Source organism: Nerophis ophidion, linkage group LG12 (genome assembly GCF_033978795.1).
Source record: "Nerophis ophidion isolate RoL-2023_Sa linkage group LG12, RoL_Noph_v1.0, whole genome shotgun sequence".
In the NCBI taxonomy this organism is placed as follows: Eukaryota; Metazoa; Chordata; class Actinopteri; order Syngnathiformes; family Syngnathidae; genus Nerophis; species Nerophis ophidion.
Genome location: NC_084622.1, coordinates 54,415,129 through 54,435,901, shown reverse-complemented (window position 1 = coordinate 54,435,901; position 20,773 = coordinate 54,415,129). Strand labels below are relative to the sequence as shown.

Here is a 20,773-nt window from a genome sequence, read left to right as displayed (position 1 = left end):
ATGACAATACAATGATCCAGCAACTGACACAAGACAAAGGAGGTACAAATAGGAGCCGGCTGATTGGCAACGGGTGTGGCCAGATGCCAATCAGCCGCAGCTGAGGCGGAACACAGCACTCAGGGAACAAGACAGGAAGCTGACAAAATAAGAGGACTAGACAGGAAATATTAAACACACTGAGGAGGAACACAGCACTCAGGGAACAAGACAGGAAGCTGACAATTTAAGAGCACTTGACGGGAACTAAAAGACAGGAAATACTAAACACAGGAAGCAGACAAACTAAAACATAGACAAACTGTCAGTGGCAAGCCTGACAAAAATCTTTGAAATGTAACTGGCAGCGCAGTTTTTTTCTTGTGAGCTTTAGTATAGTGAAAGGCTGCAAAAGCAAACAAGTCAATATGGAAAATGCCAAACAGCACATTGGCCAGCTCCATGGGAAATTTTAGCACAAAAAAACACAATGAAACAGTCAATTGACATTGGGCCTGATCTACTAAAGGTTTGCGTTTGTACAGTCTTAGTACTTTTATTTTATTTTAATCTTCTATTACCCCCCCCTCCTTGTTTACCTGTATCTCATCTTTTTTTGTAAGGGGCGCTGGAAGCCGGCAGACCCGTCAGCGATCCTGTTCTGTCTCCCTTTAATGTTTGTCTGATCTTGAATGGGATTGTGCTGAAAATTGTAATTTTCCTGAAGGAACTCTCCTGACGGAATAAATAAAGTACTATCTAATCTAGTAGATCAACTTAAAATACGCCTACTAATAATACACTCAATTGTCAGTTTTTACACGCTGTTTAGCACTTGCTATTTGGATCTTAGTAGATCAGGCCTATAAAGTATTATGCACACTCTGCAAGAAGGGCCTCTTTTTTTAAACCAAAGTACTTCCATGTTAAAACAACTCAATAATAACACAAAGGGAGTAGCTGGAACACAATAATGCGGATGGAATGTTTGTTCAGAACATGTTAAAAGTGTTTAGGAAACAAATTATGTGTATATATACATATATTAAACAAATATAGATTAAAAAAGAATTATATTTAATTGAAATTAATCCACAGAAAACGTGATTAATTTTATTTGAACATTTTAATTGTTTGATAGCGCTAATTCTAACTGAAAATATTTTATTGGTTATCATTATTTTGGCGGGGGATGTGTTATCAAAAAAGTGAAAATAAAGTCCTCCCCAGAATGATCATATTTCCTATAGTTCAGGGGTCGGGAACCTTCTTGGCTGAAAGAGCCATGAAAGCCAAAGATTTTAAAATGTATTTCCTTGAGGGCCATATCATATTTTTTAACACTGAATACAAATAAATGCATGCGTTTTTAATTAATAACATTTTTAGAGTACATTAAGTCTCCTATTATTTTTAACATGATTTTTATTCTGAAGCTAACCAATAATCAATAAAATACTTCTTACCAATAATGCGACTTCTTGGACAGGTACATGGATGGATGGATGGATTGAAATGCATGAGAATGTTTTATAATTTGAATGTTATTTTTAACACTGTGATTACCAGCAGAATTATTTATTACTTATTGTGTTCAGCAAGGGCTTCACGGTGGAAGAGGGGTTAGTGCGTCTGCCTCACAATACGAAGGTCCTGCAGTCCTGGGTTCAATTCCAGGCTGAGGATCTTTCTGTGTGGAGTTTGCATGTTCTCCCCGTGAATGCGTGGGTTCCCTCCGGGTACTCCGGCTTCCTCCCACTTCCAAAGACATGCACCTGGGGATAGGTTGATTGGCAACACTAAATTGGCCCTAGTGTGTGAATGTGAGTGTGAATGTTGTCTGTCTATCTGTGTTGGCCCTGCGATGAGGTGGCGACTTGTCCAGGGTGTACCCCGCCTTCCGCCCGATTGTAGCTGAGATAGGCTCCAGCGCCCCCCGCGACCCTGAAAGGGAATAAGCGGTAGAAAATGGATGGAAGGATGGATGTGTTCAGCAATGCCAACTAAGATTTATCTGAGAGCCAGATGCAGTCATCAAAAGAGCCCCTGCAATAGTTATTACTCTCTGCTGTTCAGTAACAAAAGACAACCTTGGCTGCGATAAGAAAATATAATATTTTGCTTGTTAAGTATTAAAACAACTAATGCTTCCTTTTCCTAGGGCCTTCGCCAGTTTCTGACATCCTCTTGATAGGGACAACTACAAATATGTCTGTGTACTGGAGTGCTCCAGTTGGGCATGTGGATTCCTACACTGTCCAGTTGAACAGCCACTCAAAATCTGTGAGCAACGGCACTCTAAACACGACATTTACAGACCTGAAACCAGGAGTGCTTTACTGTGTGGTGGTGATAAGCAAAAGTGGACCTTTCGAGAGCAACAGTTCCAGTGTTTGCAATGCAACTTGTAAGTTACTCATTTGTACCTCACTTATCTACTGTCCAATAGCAAATGATAATATTTTTTTGGGGGGGATCAGTTCCAAACCCTCCTGGATCCATCACTGTTCAGTCTCAGACTGTCGATTCCATTAACTTCACCTGGATGTCGCCACATGATATGGATCACAATCAGTACAACTTCAGCGTGTCAAGTGTCAGTGGCTTTTCAACTACCACAAACAACTGGTTTATGCTGACCAATCTTCAATCTGGAACCCGGTACTCTCTTTCTGTTGAAACTGTTGCAGCCCTGGGCTATAAAAGCATAGCCGTTACAGCAAATAATTATACAAGTAAGTGGAATGAGGCGGTGAGGATTCACTGTAAATGTTTTGCGTAAAACTCAGTACTCTCCTTTTTTTCCCATTGTTTACATTTGCTCAGGACCGTATTCAGTGACCATGCTGAGAGCAGTAGAAATTAGCACGGACTCAGTGGTGCTAGTGTGGGAGCAGCCAGAAAACAAGTCGGACTACTCGTATGTGGTGCATTACTCCAACGAATCGTCCAATCCACAGTCTGAAGTGGTCTCCAAAACATTTGTCAATATCTCTGACCTTCTCTCTGGCAACAACTACACTTTCGCTGTCTCCACACAAACAGCAGATGGTACCCTGGCTGCTCCACGGATCAAGTCTGTGTTCACACGTACGTACTGTAGCCTGGTCTTTTTCGGTAACAACCTCTATCAATTGCAGAGTAATGGTTGAAATGGCAGGAAATATTTAGTTTTTGATAAATACTGAAGGCCTTGTTTGAACTGAAGAAGCCATGTGTAGGATGTGTGTGGATTTGAGCTAAGGATGTTGTTGTGGTTTGTGCAGCCCTTAAGGACATTTGTGATTAAGGGCTATATAAGTACACTTTAAATGATTGATGTAACGGATGCTAACTAGTGTGGCTGCGCGATAGTATGTTGTGTAAACTTCTTTTGAGGAAATACAGCACCCAAAATGTTTTAGCTCAATAGCCCTGGCCTAAGGCTTTTTGGCTCAAATCTCAATCAGTATTAAAGTATGATTGTAGCAAAATTATTTGCAAACGTGTATTTCAATCTGTCGGTGGTCCAAGCCCGTAGCTTGCAGGGCAGCACTACACGGAGAACCTGTTACACATGCAAGTTTAAGAAAATAACTTATATAGAATAATATTTCAAGCAAATTTTATTCCAATATCCTAAAGCCAATATTTAAGTTAAGGAGATGCGGTTTAAATAGGCTTACTTTACCACCTTTGGGAACTTCACTCCATTCAGTTGTTACATATCAATGTTATATTTGGTTTTGCAAATAATTTTATGTATTTTTAATTTTAGTTCAAAACCATCTCTTTTCTCTTTTTCCATTTTTTTCTTCAGTTTCTTCTTCTATGGAATCCTCGATCTTAGCGCTGCTTTCGATACAGTCGATCATAATATGTAACGATCTGTCACTTACTTTCTGATAGTTTTTCGTGTTTTGTACTTTATTTCCTGTTCAGTGCTCTTATTTTGTCATACTTCCTGTTTACTCCGCTGAGCACTGTTTTTGTCACACTCGCCGTTGATTGGCAGCGGTCCTCAGCTGCTGTCAATCAACATAGGTCTATTTATGTTTCACTCGAGCACTCCTCAGTGCTCGAAGTTAAAACTATGTTGGGAACATCTCCATGCAAGACTGCTTTCTGTTTATATCTTTTACCTTGATGAAATTAAAATCATCTTACCTGCTTTCTGCTCTCCTGGATTTTTGCATACTTGAGGTCACACAACTGCAGCCATGCGACATCCCAACAGTAACTTCGAGCCAGAAAATTGTGACCTCGCGAGAATCCCTGTCGGCAATCCTCAGCCGACGTTCTGGACCGCACAATTCCTGGAGGACTTGAAGGCCAGGTTTGTGCGGTCCCAGCCTACAGACGCGGACCCTCTCCCCGCGGCAACGCCACCGGCTTCGGCTCTCCGACCGGCGCGTCCCCCGCCGCCATCTTTCCTCTCGGCTCAACGGCTGGCTACGGCTCTCCGACCAGCACGTCCGCCACTTCCTGCATGCCTCGCGGCTCCCGCGGCAACGCTACCGACTACGGCTCTCCGACCGGCGCGTCCTCCGCCGCCATCCTTCCTCTCGGCAACGCTGCCGGCTACGGCTCACCGACCGGCGCGCCCGCCTCCTCCTTCACGTCTCGCGGCTCCTGCGGCTCCGTCGCCGACTGCGGCTCTCCGACCGGCACGTCCGCCGCCGCCATCCTTCCCGTCGTCTGCTGAGCTGCTTCTCCCTGCTCCTACGCAGCTTCCAGCGGCTGCTCCCCGGCTGCTCTTTTTGCCAGCTCCCGCTCTCTTTTTTGGTTCGCCGAGAGCTCCAGTGGAGCCCACAGTGAGGTCGCTTTTGTCCTCCTGCTGGGACTCGGCACGGGACGTGTCTTCGTCCCTCCTCCTGGTCCCCTCCCGCCCGTCCCTGGTTTTCGCACCGGGGGACTCCGACGAGCAGGCACGTTTTCCCGCATGTGTGAACGGTGTCTGGCAGCCACCTAGTGGAGGGGGGCCCACTATACACTGCGGTGCAGCCAGGCACACACCGCTGTCATCCCCGCCAGCGTCTCCTTCCACGGAGACATCTATGTCCCTAGTGGGCTTTCGCACAGCTCCAACGCCGGCTCCACGCCTAGCCCCAACGCCGGCTCCACGCCGAGCCCCAACGCCGGCTCCACGCCGAGCCCCAACGCCGGCTCCACGCCGAGCCCCAACGCCGGCTCCACGCCGAGCCCCAACGCCGGCTCCACGCCGAGCCCCAACGCCGGCTCCACGCCGAGCTCCAACGCCGGCACTACGCACGGTTCCAACGCCGCCAAGAGCAGCACCACGCCGGGCTTCGTCACCGCCGGCATCCGCTATTCCTCGGCCAGCATTTGCTGCTCCTCGCCCGGCGTCATCTGCCGCTTTCACGCCGCCGATGACATCTGCAACAATCACGCCTCCGATGACGCCTGCCGCTTCAACACCGCCGATGACGTCTGTTGCTTCCACGCCGTTGATGACGTCTGCCGCTTTCACGCCGCCGATGACGTCTGCCGCTTTCACGCCGCCGATGACGTCTGCCGCTTTCACGCCGCCGATGACGTCTGCCGCTTTCACGCCGCCGATGACGTCTGCCGCTTCGACACCGCCGATGACGTCTGCCGCTTCCACGCCGCCGATGACGTCTGCCGCTTCCACGCCGTTGATGACGTCTGCCGCTTCCACGCCGTTGATGACGTCTGCCGCTTCCACGCCGTTGATGACGTCTGCCGCTTCCACGCCGGCACCAACATCGGCTCCTCAGCCGCCTCCTGCAGAGGTATCTGTTTTGGCTGCAGCCCCCGCCGCTTTGTCTGCTGTCTCCGGGCCTGCTTCAGCGCGCCCGCCTCCACGTCAGCCGCGGATGTGGCCGTGCCCTGGGCGTCCTCCTCGCGGGATGCACTCGTCTCTTTTTCGGCCAATGATGTGGCTGTTCCGTGGCCGCCCGCCCCGCCAGTTCCAGCGGCGCTCTACGCGCCGTCGCCACCTGACTTTCCCTCGCTGGCTGCGGGGACACGAGGTTTGGCGACCTTCCACCAAATCCTCCTTCCATCCTCCCTTACTTTGTGGACATTTTTTTTCCATTTTTCTTTTCCAGGGAACATCTGGTATCTGTTCCTTGAGGGGGAGGTCCTGTAACGATCTGTCACTTACTTTCTGATAGTTTTTCGTGTTTTGTACTTTATTTCCTGTTCAGTGCTCTTATTTTGTCATACTTCCTGTTTACTCCGCTGAGCACTGTTTTTGTCACACTCGCCGTTGATTGGCAGCGGTCCTCAGCTGCTGTCAATCAACATAGGTCTATTTATGTTTCACTCGAGCACTCCTCAGTGCTCGAAGTTAAAACTATGTTGGGAACATCTCCATGCAAGACTGCTTTCTGTTTATATCTTTTACCTTGATGAAATTAAAATCATCTTACCTGCTTTCTGCTCTCCTGGATTTTTGCATACTTGAGGTCACACAACTGCAGCCATGCGACATCCCAACATAATATTTTATTAGAACGTATCAAAACACGAATTGGTATGTCAGACTTAGCCCTGTCTTGGTTAACTCTTATCTTACTGATAGGATGCAGTGTGTCTCCCATAACAATGTGACCTCGGACTACGTTAAGGTAACGTGTGGAGTTCCCCAGGGTTCGGTCCTTGGCCCTGCACTCTTCAGCATCTACATGCTGCCGCTAGGTGACATCATACGCAAAATACGGTATTAGCTTTCACTGTTATGCTGATGACACCCAACTCTACATGCCCCTAAAGCTGACCAACACGCCGGATTGTAGTCAGCTGGAGGCGTGTCTTAATGAAATTAAACAATGGATGTCCGCTAACTTTTTGCAACTCAACGCCAAAAAAAAAACGGAAATGCTGATTATCGGTCCTGCTAGACACCGACCTCTATTTAATGATACAACTCTAACATTTGACAACCAAACAATTAAACAAGGCGACACAGTAAAGAATCTGGGTATTATCTTCGACCCAACTCTCTCCTGTGAGGCACACATTAAAAGCGTTACTAAAACGGCCTTCTTTCATCTCCGTAATATCGCTAAAATTCGCTCCATTCTGTCCACTAAAGACGCTGAGATCATTATCCATGCGTTTGTTACGTCTCGCCTCGACTACTGTAACGTATTATTTTCGGGTCTCCCCATGTCTAGCATTAAAAGATTACAGTTGGTACAAAATGCGGCTGCTAGACTTTTGACAAGAACAAGAAAGTTTGATCACATTACGCCTGTACTGGCTCACCTGCACTGGCTTCCTGTGCACTTAAGATGTGACTTTAAGGTTTTACTACTTACGTATAAAATACTACACGGTCTAGCTCCATCCTATCTTGCCGATTGTATTGTACCATATGTCCCGGCAAGAAATCTGCGTTCAAAGGACTCCGGCTTATTAGTGATTCCCAAAGCCCCAAAAAAGTCTGTGGGCTATAGAGCGTTTTCATTTCGGGCTCCAGTACTCTGGAATGCCCTCCCGGTAAAAGTTCGAGATGCCACCTCAGTAGAAGCATTTAAGTCTCACCTTAAAACTCATTTGTATACTCTAGCCTTTAAATAGACTCCCTTTTTAGACCAGTTGATCTGCCGTTTCTTTTCTTGTTCTCCTATGTCCCACTCCCTTGTGGAGGGGGTCCGGTCCGATCCGGTGGCCATGTACTGCTCGCCTGTGTATCGGCTGGGGACATCTCTGCGCTGCTTATCCGCCTCCGCTTGGGATGTTTTCCTGCTGGCTCCGCTGTGAACGGGACTCTCGCTGCTGTGTTGGATCCATTATGGATTGAACTTTCACAGTATCATGTTAGACCCGCTCGACATCCATTGCTTTCGTCCTCTCCAAGGTTCTCATAGTCATCATTGTCACCGACGTCCCACTGGGTGTGAGTTTTCCTTGCCCTTATGTGGGCCTACCGAGGATGTCGTAGTGGTTTGTGCAGCCCTTTGAGACACTAGTGATTTAGGGCTATATAAGTAAACATTGAATGATTGATTGATTTGGGGAGAAAACTAACTCAGAGAAGTAGCCATTGAAATTAGGGGTAGCTCGATCCAACAATGATATCAGATATTGACCTTAATTATATATTGTGACCACTAAGTGTCGCCCAAAAAATAACTACCACTCCACAACTTAAAGACAACGTAAGTCTGTAATTGTAAAGGCAAATCTCAATCAGTGCATATGTAATCCTATTCGCATGTCCGTGTACTAAGTTGTTTGTCTTTATCTCAATCTGTGTGTGTGTGTGTGTGTGTCTGTGCATGTGTGTACGTGCGTGTGTGTGTAATCAGATCTGTGTGTGTGTGTGTGTTTTAATTTGTGTGTCCGTATTTTGATTTGTGTGTGTGTGTGTGTGTGTGTAACAAAATGTGTGTGTCTATATATTCACTTTCCTGTGAAGCAGGAACACTGATAGGCTGTCTTTTTACATGTGACTTTTGGCACATTTCTGCCGTGTAACACTTGTGTATTGGTGCAGCGACTCAAACGTGTAAAGACTTGTCTATTTGCAACTTCAGTTTTCCTTTCCCTAAACTCACCACTACTGGCGCCTTGCACTCACTCGTGTTGTTCTGTGTTGAAGCCACAACATAATACTCTCTCGATCACTTCCTCGAAGTAAAATTTCATGTTTTAGCTGTCAAAAGTACAAACCCCGTTTCCATATGAGTTGGGAAATTGTGTTAGATGTAAATATAAATGGAATACATCCCCATCCATCCATTTTCTACCGCTTATTCCCTTTCGGGGTCGCGGGGGGCGCTGGCGCCTATCTCAGCTACAATCGGGCGGAAGGCAGGGTACACCCTGGACAAGTCGCCACCTCATCGCAGGGCCAACACAGATAGACAGACAACATTCACACTCACATTCAAACACTAGGGCCAATTTAGTGTCGCCAATCAACCTATCCCCAGGTGCATGTCTTTGGAAGTGGGAGGAAGCCGGAGTACCCGGAGGGAACCCACGCATTCACGGGGAGAACATGCAAACTCCACACAGAAAGATCCCGAGCCTGGATTTGAACCCAGGACTGCAGGACTTCGTATTGTGAGGCAGACGCACTAACCCCTCTACCACCGTGAAGCCCTAAATGGAATACAATGATTTGCAAATCCTTTTCAACCCATATTCAGCTGAATGCACTACAAAGACAACATATTTGATGTTCAAACTCATAAACTTTATTTTTTCTTTGCAAATAATGATTAACTTAGAATTTCATGGCTGCAACACGTGCCATGTAGTTGGGAAAGGGCATGTTCACCACTGTGTTTCATCACCTTTTCTTTTAACAACACTCAATTAACCTTTGGTAACTAAGGAGAAACATTTTTGAAGCTTTTCAGGTGGAATTCTTTCCCATTCTTGTTTTATGTACAGCTTAAGTTGTTCAACAGTCCGGGGTCTCCGTTGTGGTATATTAGGCTTCATAATGTGCCACACATTTTCAATGGGAGACAGGTCTGGACTACAGGCAAGCCAGTCTAGTACCCGCACTCTTTTACTATGAAGCCAGGCTGTTGTAACAAGTGACTTGGCATTGTCTTGCTGAAATAAGCAGGAGCGTCCTGATAACGTTGCTTGGATGGCAACATATGTTGCTCCAAAACTTGTATGGACCATTCAGCATTAATGGTGCCTTCACAGATGTGTAAGTTACCCATGCCTTGGGCACTAATACACCCCCATACCATCACTGATGCTGGCTTTTGAACTTTGCACCTAAAACAGTGCTGATGGTTCTTTTCCTCTTTGGTTACGGAGGACACGACGTTCACCGTTTTCAAAAAACAATTTGAAATGTGGACTCGTCAGACCACAGAACACTTTTCCACTTTCCATCAGTCCATCTTAGATGAGCTCGGGCCCAGCGAAGCCGGCGGCGTTTCTGGGTGTCGTTGATAAATGGCTTTGGCTTTGCATAGTAGTTTTAACTTGCACTTACAGCTGTAGAGACAAACTGTATTTACTGAACGTGCTTTTCTGAAGTGTTCCTGAGCCCATGTGATGCAGTACCGCCTGAGGGAATGAAGGTCCGTTATATCATCGCTTACGGGCAGTGATTTCTCCAGATTCTCTGAACCTTTTGATGGTATTACGGACTGTAGATGGTGAAATTCCTAAATTTCTTGCAATAGCCCGTTGAGAAATGTTGTTCTTAAACTGTTTGACTATTTGCTCACGCATTTGTCCATAAAGTGGTGACCGTTTCCCAATCGTTGTTTATGAATGACTGAGCATTTCACGGAAGCTGCTTTTATACCCAATCATGACACCCACCTGTTCCCAATTAGCCTGCACACCTGTGGGAGGTTCCAAATAAGTGTTTGATGAGCATTTGTCAACTTTATCAGTATTGTATTGCCACCTTTCCCAACTTCTTTGTCACGTGTTGCTGTCATCAAATTATAAAGTTAATGATTTTTTGCAAAAAAAAAAAAAATGTTTATCAGTTTGAACATCAAATATGTTGTCTTTGTAGCACATTCAAATGAATACGGGTTGAAAATGATTTGCAAATCATTGTATTCCGTTTATATTTACATCTAACACAATTTCCCAACTCATATGGAAACGGGGTTTGTACTTTTGTCTTCTTCAAATAAGTTACCAGTAGTGTTATCTGTGAACAAGTAATGTTTTTTTCAGCGTCCGTGTCACTGAGAGTCTAATGTGGTGTATTCAACACTGAATAACATGAGTGGGTGCAAAGCGCCTACTAGTGGTGAGTGTAGGGAAAGGAAAGGTGAAGTTGTGGTCTTACAAGGCAAAAGTCATGTGTAAAAAGACAGCCAATATGAGTTCCTGCTTCACACGAAACTCAATACAAAGACAGACTCAGAGATCGAAATACGGACTGACAGAGTATTTTTACACATACACACAATTGAAATACAGACACACAAATTAAAACAGGCACGCATGGATCTGATCATACGGACACACAATTTAGTACACAAGCGTGAATTGGATTACAGATGCACAGATTGAGATACACATTTGCAAATAGTTTTGCTACAAAAATACTTATGTAATAAGGTTATTTTTTTATACCTTACATTGTTTTCTGTTTGAGTAATTTTACTTGATCAAACAATTAGAGGCATTACAAAACCATAAAATTATATTGTCTGTTCCTTCAGTGAATTGTTACATCTATAGTCTCACTACAAAATAACAAAAGTATGTATGATTTGTACTGATATTATGTCAGGCCAATACTGAAGGCTACAATATTGGTATCGTAACGGAAGAGAAAGCTATGTATCGGAACACCCTTAGTCCTATTATTGTTAGAGACCATCTGCGGTAACTCGAACGAGTATGAAGATCCTCCTGGTAGGGGTGTATCCCTTTATGGAGGATGCCTGTGTGTGACTTTGTTTAACCTTCGTCTTGTGTTAGGGTCGGCACCGACCCGTTTTAGTTTTTAAATGCATAAAAACACCACATACATTTATTTTTTTGCATCAAAGCTTTTTGACTTTGTCAGGAACCTCTTTGTCAACAAAATAAAACATTTTAATTTTTTTCACTAAATTATAAAATGCTCTGGTAGAAATTATGCCCTTGGTGTTGTTAGGGTCGGTTTCGACCCAGTTATAAAAATAAGATGATAAAGCAATGATAAGAGCCAAAACTGAACACACTGACAGCCAGCTCCTCTCCCAATCATGTGAGCTTTAGTGGATTCTCATTTTACCTTGTTATCCTGTACAAAAGCAAACAAAAGACGGACACTAAAAGTGTCACTTTTTGCCACTCTGATTTTGTTTTATTAGTTTTGGAACTAGTAATCTATTTCTCTTGGTTTCATTTGCTTGATTGGTTGTTGTTTGTTTGATGTTGGATTTCTGTTGCTGAAAAAAATACTTTTTAGCCTTTTTCTTGAAGTAAATATATATGGGTTGAAATTGACCCGTAACACCGTAGATGTTACTATAGTTAAAATTCTTAAAATGAAAAAATAAATAAAACACATTTATTTAAGAGATGTGTTCTAATACCCTTTAGTAATTGTTAGGTAACACAACAACCTTTTTTTTATTTATATGATTCTCTTGAGGTTCGTTTTACCATTTTTAAAAATTGAAATCGAGGGGTATACTGACAAACAAAAGGCCCAATGGCCCAAACCAAAAATATTAAAACCAATATTTTCAAGGATAAGGAAGCCTAACAAGGTAACCAAGAGACGAGAATCAAATTGGATAGATAATTGTTTTTAGTGTATTTTACAGCTGATTTTAAGACATGGGTCAAAACCGACCCGTTAACATAAGAGATGGTAACAGAAAGCTAACACAAGAGGAAGGTTAACATGGTGAAACTGGGGCACAGATCCTCGACAGAATCGGGTCAAGGTCCAGCGGCATGGAGTCAAAGACAACTGGGGACCCTTTTCTGCTACAGCCTTTTTTCCGCCATCACAGCCATTGTGGTAGTTCTTAAAAACTACCGTATCCCTGGCTAGGGGGCAGTCAGGTACTAGGCCTTTGCCAAGGGCCACCTGGGATAACAGTGGTGAAGGGGTTAACCACCTTGTGCCCCAAAACCCCAGAGAGGAGCCTCCACTGCCGAATGCACTTTAACGTCATGCCCAGGACTCTATTAGACACCATATCAGTGCCAAAATAATTACTGACCAGAAATCATCCAATTGATTAATCATTCCCAGCCTTTGGGTAGGCACAGCAATGATTAAAGTAGTGGAAAATGATTTACTTAATATAATGCATAACTTTTTTAATATATTTTTTTAAACCGCTAATCCAGTTCAGAGTCATTGCTGAAGCTGATGATATAAGGGCCACAGCATGCACGGGTGGCAGTTGTAAACAGGGTATTCATTGTAAATTATATTTATATAGCGCGTTTTCTCTAGTGACTCAAAGCGCTTTACATAGTGAAACCCAATATCTAAGTTACATTCAAACCAGTGTGGGTGGCACTGGGAGCAGGTGGGTAAAGTGTCTTGCCCAAGGACACAACGGCAGTGACTAGGATGGCGGAAGCGGGAATCGAACCTGCAACCCTCAAGTTGCTGGCACGGCCACTCTACCAACCGAGCTAAACCGCCCCAGTATTCATCTGCTTTGTGAACCACTACACTACAAATGATCCCTTTTCATAAGCTCCCCAACTGTCTCATTAACAAACGTCAGCAAATGTTGTTTATCCGACCACAATGCACGTATTAATTGGAAATATCTGTCTGGTTTCCAGGACCTTTGGAGATTAATGAATTGAAGGCTCACACCATAAACTCGACTGCCATATATTTGACATGGACGAAGCCGCAGGAGCACAAGCCTGAGTATACATATCGGATTGAAACTACTGACTGTAGCTCTCAAAACAAAACGGTGCAAGAGGATTTTGCACTGATCTCAGAACTCCCTCCGGGGACACAGTGCGGTTTCTCTGTTTTTGTCCAAGCAGGGGATGGCATAGAGGGGAGAGCAAAGCACATCTCTCAGTACACAAGTAAGACTTAACATTTCATGTTCCTTTTTCAGAATGTTGGGACTCAGTGTATTTTTTTTTTCTCTTTGTGGTAACAGAACCTGAGAGGGTACAACCTAGTATCTCCAGTCTTGGCTCCAATGATTCAGTTTTGGTGTCCTGGATGAGCCCGCCTGGCAATGTAGAGAATTACTCTGTTTACCTCAACACTTCCTCCATGGCTTCTCAACCGCAGCCGCTGCAAACTACCAACAACTCATTGCTGTTTGAGGGTCTGTCTGCTGGGAGCCTGTACAGTGCCATGGTGATGTCATATAGTGGACCATTCAATGCAACATCAGAATTTGTTACCAATGCTACTTGTAAGTACACTGCAATGTCATTTATTCCATAACAAATATTGGTATACATTCTTCCCTTGTCAACTCACGCTTCAAAGTTTGTGGTTTCACTATGGAAATCCCCCCCCCCCCCCCCCCCCCCAATATTTTAAATACATTTTAGGCCTAAACAAGCATAAAAATAAACTTAAAAATATTAATGCTATGGTGGTATTGGCCACTAAATGAGACCAGAGCTCCTAAAGTCAATATAGTATATGTCTTTTTTTCCACAATATTATTATTATGTCTACTATATTGGATTGAAAGAGTGTATACTATAGGTCAGTGGTTCTCAAATGGGGGTACTTGAAGGTATGCCAAGGGGTACGTGAGATTTTTTTTAAATATTCTAAAACAGCAACAGTTCAAAATTCCTTTATAAATATATTTATTGAATAATACTTCAACAAAATATGAATGTAACTTTATAAACTGTGAAAAGAAATGCAGCAATGCAATATTCAGTGTTGACAGCTAAATTTTTTGTGGACATGTTCCATAAATATTGATGTTAAAGATTTATTTTTTTGTGAAGAAATGTTTAGAATGAAGTTCATGAATCCAGATGGATCTCTATTACAATCTCCAAAGAAGGCACCGTAAGTTGATGATTATTTTTATGTGTAGAAGTCTTTATTTATAATTGAATCACTTGTTTATTTTTCAACAAGTTTTTAGTTATTTTTATATCGTTTTTTCCAAATAGTTCAAGAAAGACCATTACAAAGGAGCAATATTTTGCACTGTTATACAATTTAATAAATCAGAAACTGATGACTAGTGCTGTACTTTACTTATTTATCTCTTTTTTTCAAACAAAAATGCTTTGCTCTGATTAGGGGGTACTTGACTTAAAAAAATGTTAACATTGGGTACATCACTGAAAAAAGGTTGAGAACCACTGCTATAGGTGACTGGCTCGAGCAGTGGTCCCCAAATTACGGCCAAGTTATTATTTTTGTATTTTTTTATTATTATTTTTTAAAATCTTTCCTTTCTAAACCATTTTCTACCGCTCATTACTCTCGGTGTCTCCAAGCCACTAAAGCAAATCATATTGTCTAAAAATGCATTTTATAGCCCGACCCCCCGCCCAATTTTTTTTAAACCAATGCGGCCCCCGGGTCAAAAAGTTTGTGGACCACTGGTCTAGAGGGCTCTCATAATGTTAAAAAACATATTTAGAAAGTTATAAACTTTTTTTTTTGCCTTAGTAATGCAAATATTTGCGTGGGAAAATCCAACTTTAATTAAAACAATCCGACTTTAACTAAAACAAATATTGTGATCGAATGATACAAAAAATAATTAATCGTAATAATTTTTTGGCCATATTGCCCAGCCTTAATTTCTACTTTAGAACTACTACTTTGGTCAGGCCCGAATCAATTTACAGCGATAAATATACATGCAAAATGTAATATTGTCTAAAAATATCTCCTAAAACACAAATATAGCATAGCTCGGTTGGTAGAGCGGCTGTGCCAGCAACTTGAGGGTTGCAGGTTCGATTCCCGCTTCCGCCATCCTAGTCACTGCCGTTGTGTCCTTGGGCAAGACACTTTACCCACCTGCTCCCAGTGCCACCCACACTGGTTTAAATGTAACTTAGATATTGGGTTTCACTATGTAAAGCTCTTTGAGTCACTAGAGAAAAGCGCTATATAAATATAATTCACTTCACTTCAGATCTGTGTCCAACATTTTATTATAACTGTATTTAGAGGTGTGCCGATCCCGATTATGACTGTATTTGCCTTTTTTAGCTGATCGGAGATTAATTACCTAATCTTCAAGGCAACTTTTTCCTATAATAATAATAATAATGGATTAGATTTATATCGCGCTTTTCTATTGTTAGATACTCAAAGCGCTCACAGAGAAGTGGGAACCCATCATTCATTCACACCTGGTGGTGGTAAGCTACATCAGTAGCCACAGCCACCCTGGGGTAGACTGACGGAAGCGTGGCTGCCAGTTTGCACCTACGGCCCCTCCGACCACCACCAATCATTCATTCATCATTCATTCACCAGCGTGAGCGCCATCAGGGGCAAAGGGTGAAGTTTCCTGCCCAAGGACACAACGGCAGCGATTTTTTTGGATGTCAATAGGTGGGAAGCGAACCTGCAACCCTCAGGTTTCTGGCACGGCCGCTCTACCCACTACGCCCCTAGTGTTTACATGGCTAGAGATTGTACTTTCACATCGAGCACGCCCATAGCTCAAAATAGGCAAGTGCTCTGAAGTGCAAAAAAAAGTTGTTCTTCCAAAAGTTGGTCACCTACAAATGTGTAGATTGTCGTGGTGAAGGTACAGTAGTGCCAAGATTAGTTACCGTGTTGTTCTTAGCAGTGTTAACCCGAAAATGGAAATCCCGCTATACTTGTATAGCGCTTTTCTACCTTCAAAGTACTCAAAGCACTTTGACACTTTTTCCACATTCACCCATTCACACACACACTGATAGCGGGAGCTGCCATGCAAGGCCCTCACCACGACCCATCAGGAGCAAGGGTGAAGTGTCTTGCTCAAGGACACAACAGAGGTGACAAAGCTGGTAAAAGGTGGTGATTGAACCAGGAACCCTCAGGTTGCTGGCACGGCCACTCCCCCAACCACACCACGCCGTCCCCTGGTGAATATCTTTATCGATTATCACAAAATAACAATATAAAATACGACAAATACTGCACTGACTTAATTTAACACCTAATGTAGGCCAAATATTTAAATCTGCGATGTAGTAAAGCTGCAATATTTAAAGTGCGATGTGGCAAGAGAGGACTGCAATACATCGTGGCCGTGCGCAACCCGAGGGTCCCTGGTTCAAATCCCACCTAGTACCAACCTCGTCACGTCCGTTATGTCCTGAGCAAGACACTTCACCCTTGCTCCTGATGGTTGCTGGTTGGCGCCTTGCATGGCAGCTCCCCCCATCAGTGTGTGAATGTGTGTGTGAATGGGTAAATGTGGAAGTAGTGTCAAAGCGCTTTGTGTACCTTGAAGGTAGAAAAGCGCTATACAAGTACAACCCATTTATTTATTTATATTTAATACATATTCAAGGACATGATGCAATAAAAAGGGTCCTCCAGTAACTTCTGAAAATTTAAATTCAACCTCACCTCAGTTTCCTTACTTCATCTGAGCACCAAGAAAAAGCAAACTATCCATCCATCCATCTTCATCCGCTTATCCGAGGTCGGGTCGCGGGGGCAACAGCCTAAGCAGGGAAACCCAGACTTCCCTCTCCCCAGCCACTTCGTCCAGCTCCTCCCGGGGGATCCCGAGGCGTTCCCAGGCCAGCCGGGAGACATAGTCTTCCCAACGTGTCCTGGGTCTTCCCCGTGGCCTCCTACCGGTTGGACGTGCCCTAAACACCTCCCTAGGGAGGCGTTCGGGTGGCATCCTGACCAGATGCCCGAACCACCTCATCTGGCTCCTCTCGATGTGAAGGAGCAGCGGCTTTACTTTGAGTTCCTCCCGGATGGCAGAGCTTCTCACCCTATTTCTAAGGGAGAGCCCCGCCACACGGCGGAGGAAACTCATTTCGGCCGCTTGTACCCGTGATCTTATCCTTTCGGTCATGACCCAAAGCTCATGACCATAGGTGAGGATGGGAACGTAGATCGACCGGTAAATTGAGAGCTTTGCCTTCCGGCTCAGCTCCTTCTTTACCACAACGGATCGGTACAACGTCCGCATTACTGAAGACGCCGAAAAAGCTAACTATTAACATTTTAATTCCAGACAATAGCAAATCTCATGTAGTAATTGTTTATCTTGAGTAAATGTCTATAAATGATGTGATTTTTGCCTTTCTCAATTGTGAAAATATGTTACTCTGCTTTTTTAAACTGCCACCCTGCATTCCCAATCAACCCAAAGTTCCAAACCCACCCGGGCCTATTGAGATCCTCAGAAAGACAACACACTCAATCGAAGTATGGTGGTCAGAAGCATCCCTGATGACTGAAGGATCGTTCTACTACCGGCTGACAAGCACATCTTCTGAGGAACATGAATACATGAATACGACTAACACCAGTCATACTTTTGAGCCTCTGCTTTCTGGGACTCCCTACAACATTTCCATAGCAACAGTGGGTGTCTTGGGTTTTAGAAGTGAAAAGGTCCACGCCTATTTGGTAACCACAAGTAAGCAGATTGTTTTTAATTAATGCACGTGTCTGGGTTACTGCTCACTGTCTTTAACCCCGACTCTCAAATGCCAACAGAACCTCTAAGTGTGAAGTATCTCAACACATCCGAGGAGGAGGAAAACATCACCGTCAAGTGGACTCAACCTGATGATTACAAGGAAGGCTATCTATATTATTTGGCATGGAAAAGCTCAGATCAGCCTATCAGTGGCAATGTTTTAACTGGTCAAACGGTGCATACCATCGAAAACCTGGTGGCCGGCAGCAGCTATAACTTTACAGTTGTCTCAGAGACTTCGGATGGAACTCAGGGTGCCGCCAGATCAATTTCCAGTTGCACAGGTACAGTTACAATGCATATACAGCTTACACGAGACAGCTTACTCTCAACAAAACTACTCTGGACATCCAGTAAGCACCGTATTACCCTTGATTCTTTTGCTCCAAATATCGTAATTGTGCGGTGGGTATAGTCAGTGACACTCTGTTAAGGCTAATAAGGCTCTTGTTGACTTTTACTGTTACTGAATGATTCTTTACTTTATTTGGTTCAATGGTAGCTTATTTTGTAGTCGTATTCAATAAATATAGCAGTGACTGAGTCACTAACGTGTTAAATTGTAATAAAACAGTATAAAAACCGTGATATATTTTGGGTGAAACTAAAACATACATTTGTAGAACATACAAACCCTTTATTTAATAAATTCAACAATTTAGTGCATTTGCAAACCGCAAAACTATAACCTGGTACCCAAGAATGTACAACAATTCTTCTCAACAAAAGAAGAGAAATATAAACTTAGAGGAAAATGTACTTCAAAACATGTGTATGCTGGTACAACACTTAAAACTTTTAGTATATCAGTATGTTGAATTAAATTATGGAAGGGATTAACCAAAGAAATCAAACAAGGCTCCAGATATGGTTCAAACTACAGGTGTTCACAAAGTACACAAAATAAGAATTATGATGAACATCTTTAACCCTTTTTTTTCCTATTTTTAAATTTTTATTCAGACAAAGATTATTTATGTATTTAATATTTGTATGTTTACTATGGCATATTATTTATTTATTTATTATCTATTTTCTATTCTGTTAAAGAGAACAAGACAATTGGATAAAATGGCTATGGTATGAAAAGGGCGAGGATTAAAGGCCTACTGAAACCCACTACTACCCACCACACAGTCTGATAGTTTATATATCAATGATGAAATATTAACATAACAACACATGCCAATACAGCCTTTTTAGTTTACTCATTTGCAATTTTAAATTTCCCGGGAATTTCGTCTGGAAAACGTCGTGTAATGATGACGTGTACGCAAGACATCACGGGTTATTAGGAAGTATGAGCGCTACGCACACACACACAGCTAAATGTCGTCTGCTTTAACGGCATAATTACACAGTATTTTAGAGAACTATGTTGCTGAATCTTTTGCAATTTGTTCAATTAATATTGGCAAAGTCAAAGTAGCAAGATGGAGTTGGGAGACTTTAGCCTTTAGCCACACAAACACACGGTGATTCCTTGTTTAAAATTCACGGAGTTGAAACTTTCCTATGGATCACAGCGGACATGGATCCCGACCACTTGTCAACCAGCAGGTTTCGGTTAGAAAATTGTGGTTAAAAAGTCGCCACTTACCGGATATCAGCTGAGCTTGCGCCTCCCGTACAGCTGCCGTCGACTTCCCCGAGACACTGCGCGTCAACACCCGGCCGTGGACGTACACTTCCGACTATCAGGTACTGTTAAACTCACTTAAAGACTAGCAACACAATAGAAAGATAAGGGATTTCCCAGAATTATCCTAGTAAATGTCTCGAAAAACATATGAATCTGTTTTTTTTCTAGTCCGTCGCTATCAATATCCTCAAACACGAATCTTTCGTCCTCGCTCAAATTAATGGGGAAATTGTCGTTTTCTCGGTCCGAATAGCTGTTTTTGTTGGAGGCTCCCATTAAAAACAATGTGAATATGTGAGGAGCCCCCACACGTGTGACGTCATCGTCTGTGACTTCCGGTAGAGGCAGGGCTTTTCTCCAGTTGCGAACTTTATTGTTGATGTTCTCTACTAAATCTTTGTCAGCAAAAATATGGGTATATCGCGAAATGATCAAGTATGACACATAGAATGGACCTGCTATCCCCGTTTAAATAAGAAAATCTCATTTCAGTAGGCCTTTAAATAAGCTATGTTTCTTCCTACTCCTTTTCGGACGTGCTGTAATGAAACAACTGGAATTGTGTCATGCATTACATTGTATCGTATGCATGTTCGAAATAAACTGAAACTGAACTAAAAAAACAAATCATACAAACCTGAGGTACCACACATTTTCAAAGCTGGTGCTAGAAAATATTGAGTGAACTGACTTGTGAGACAGTGCCCTCTGCTGGATTTATGGCTGCTGTATTCCCTGGTTTTAAATTCCATATAACCTTGACTGTTAGTACTTAACCAATTGTATGTTTATCTTTCTGCTCTAGATGCAAGTCCAGTGAGAAATGTAACATGTGAAGGTCCAGATAAAACACATGCAGAAATTGTCTTGTCCTGGACGAAGCCCAGGGGCCAGTTTCATGGATTTCGCATCACTGTAAATAATAGCGACCCAGTTGACTTCAGAACCTGTAATGAAAGCTGTAGCCGGACCATCTCCAACCTCAGCCACTACACAACATACCGGCTCATGATGGAGACACTGAGCTGTGGACAACCGGCCACTCCAGTCTTTCTCCACTGCAAGACTGGCATCACAGGTACAGTGA

The 20,773-nt window shown here is 43.2% G+C and overlaps 1 protein-coding gene and 1 long non-coding RNA gene across 3 annotated transcripts in view; one reads left to right on the top strand and one right to left on the bottom strand.

Annotated features, from left to right (window-relative positions):
* LOC133563571 (uncharacterized) overlaps positions 1–20,773 on the bottom strand; it is a 54,332-nt gene that overhangs the window by 9,544 nt on the left and 24,015 nt on the right. The gene's annotated exons all lie outside the window — the stretch shown is intronic.
* The window catches only part of LOC133563570 (receptor-type tyrosine-protein phosphatase eta-like), a 115,261-nt gene that overhangs the window by 72,674 nt on the left and 21,814 nt on the right, over positions 1–20,773 (top strand). For both annotated transcript variants that reach the window (XM_061917748.1, XM_061917747.1), the window contains exons 10-17: positions 2,141–2,386; positions 2,460–2,714; positions 2,806–3,069; positions 13,198–13,458; positions 13,536–13,799; positions 17,712–17,981; positions 18,062–18,328; positions 20,492–20,764. In XM_061917748.1, the coding sequence (XP_061773732.1) occupies positions 2,141–2,386; positions 2,460–2,714; positions 2,806–3,069; positions 13,198–13,458; positions 13,536–13,799; positions 17,712–17,981; positions 18,062–18,328; positions 20,492–20,764 (2,100 nt within the window). The remainder of the gene's footprint in view (positions 1–2,140; positions 2,387–2,459; positions 2,715–2,805; positions 3,070–13,197; positions 13,459–13,535; positions 13,800–17,711; positions 17,982–18,061; positions 18,329–20,491; positions 20,765–20,773) is intronic.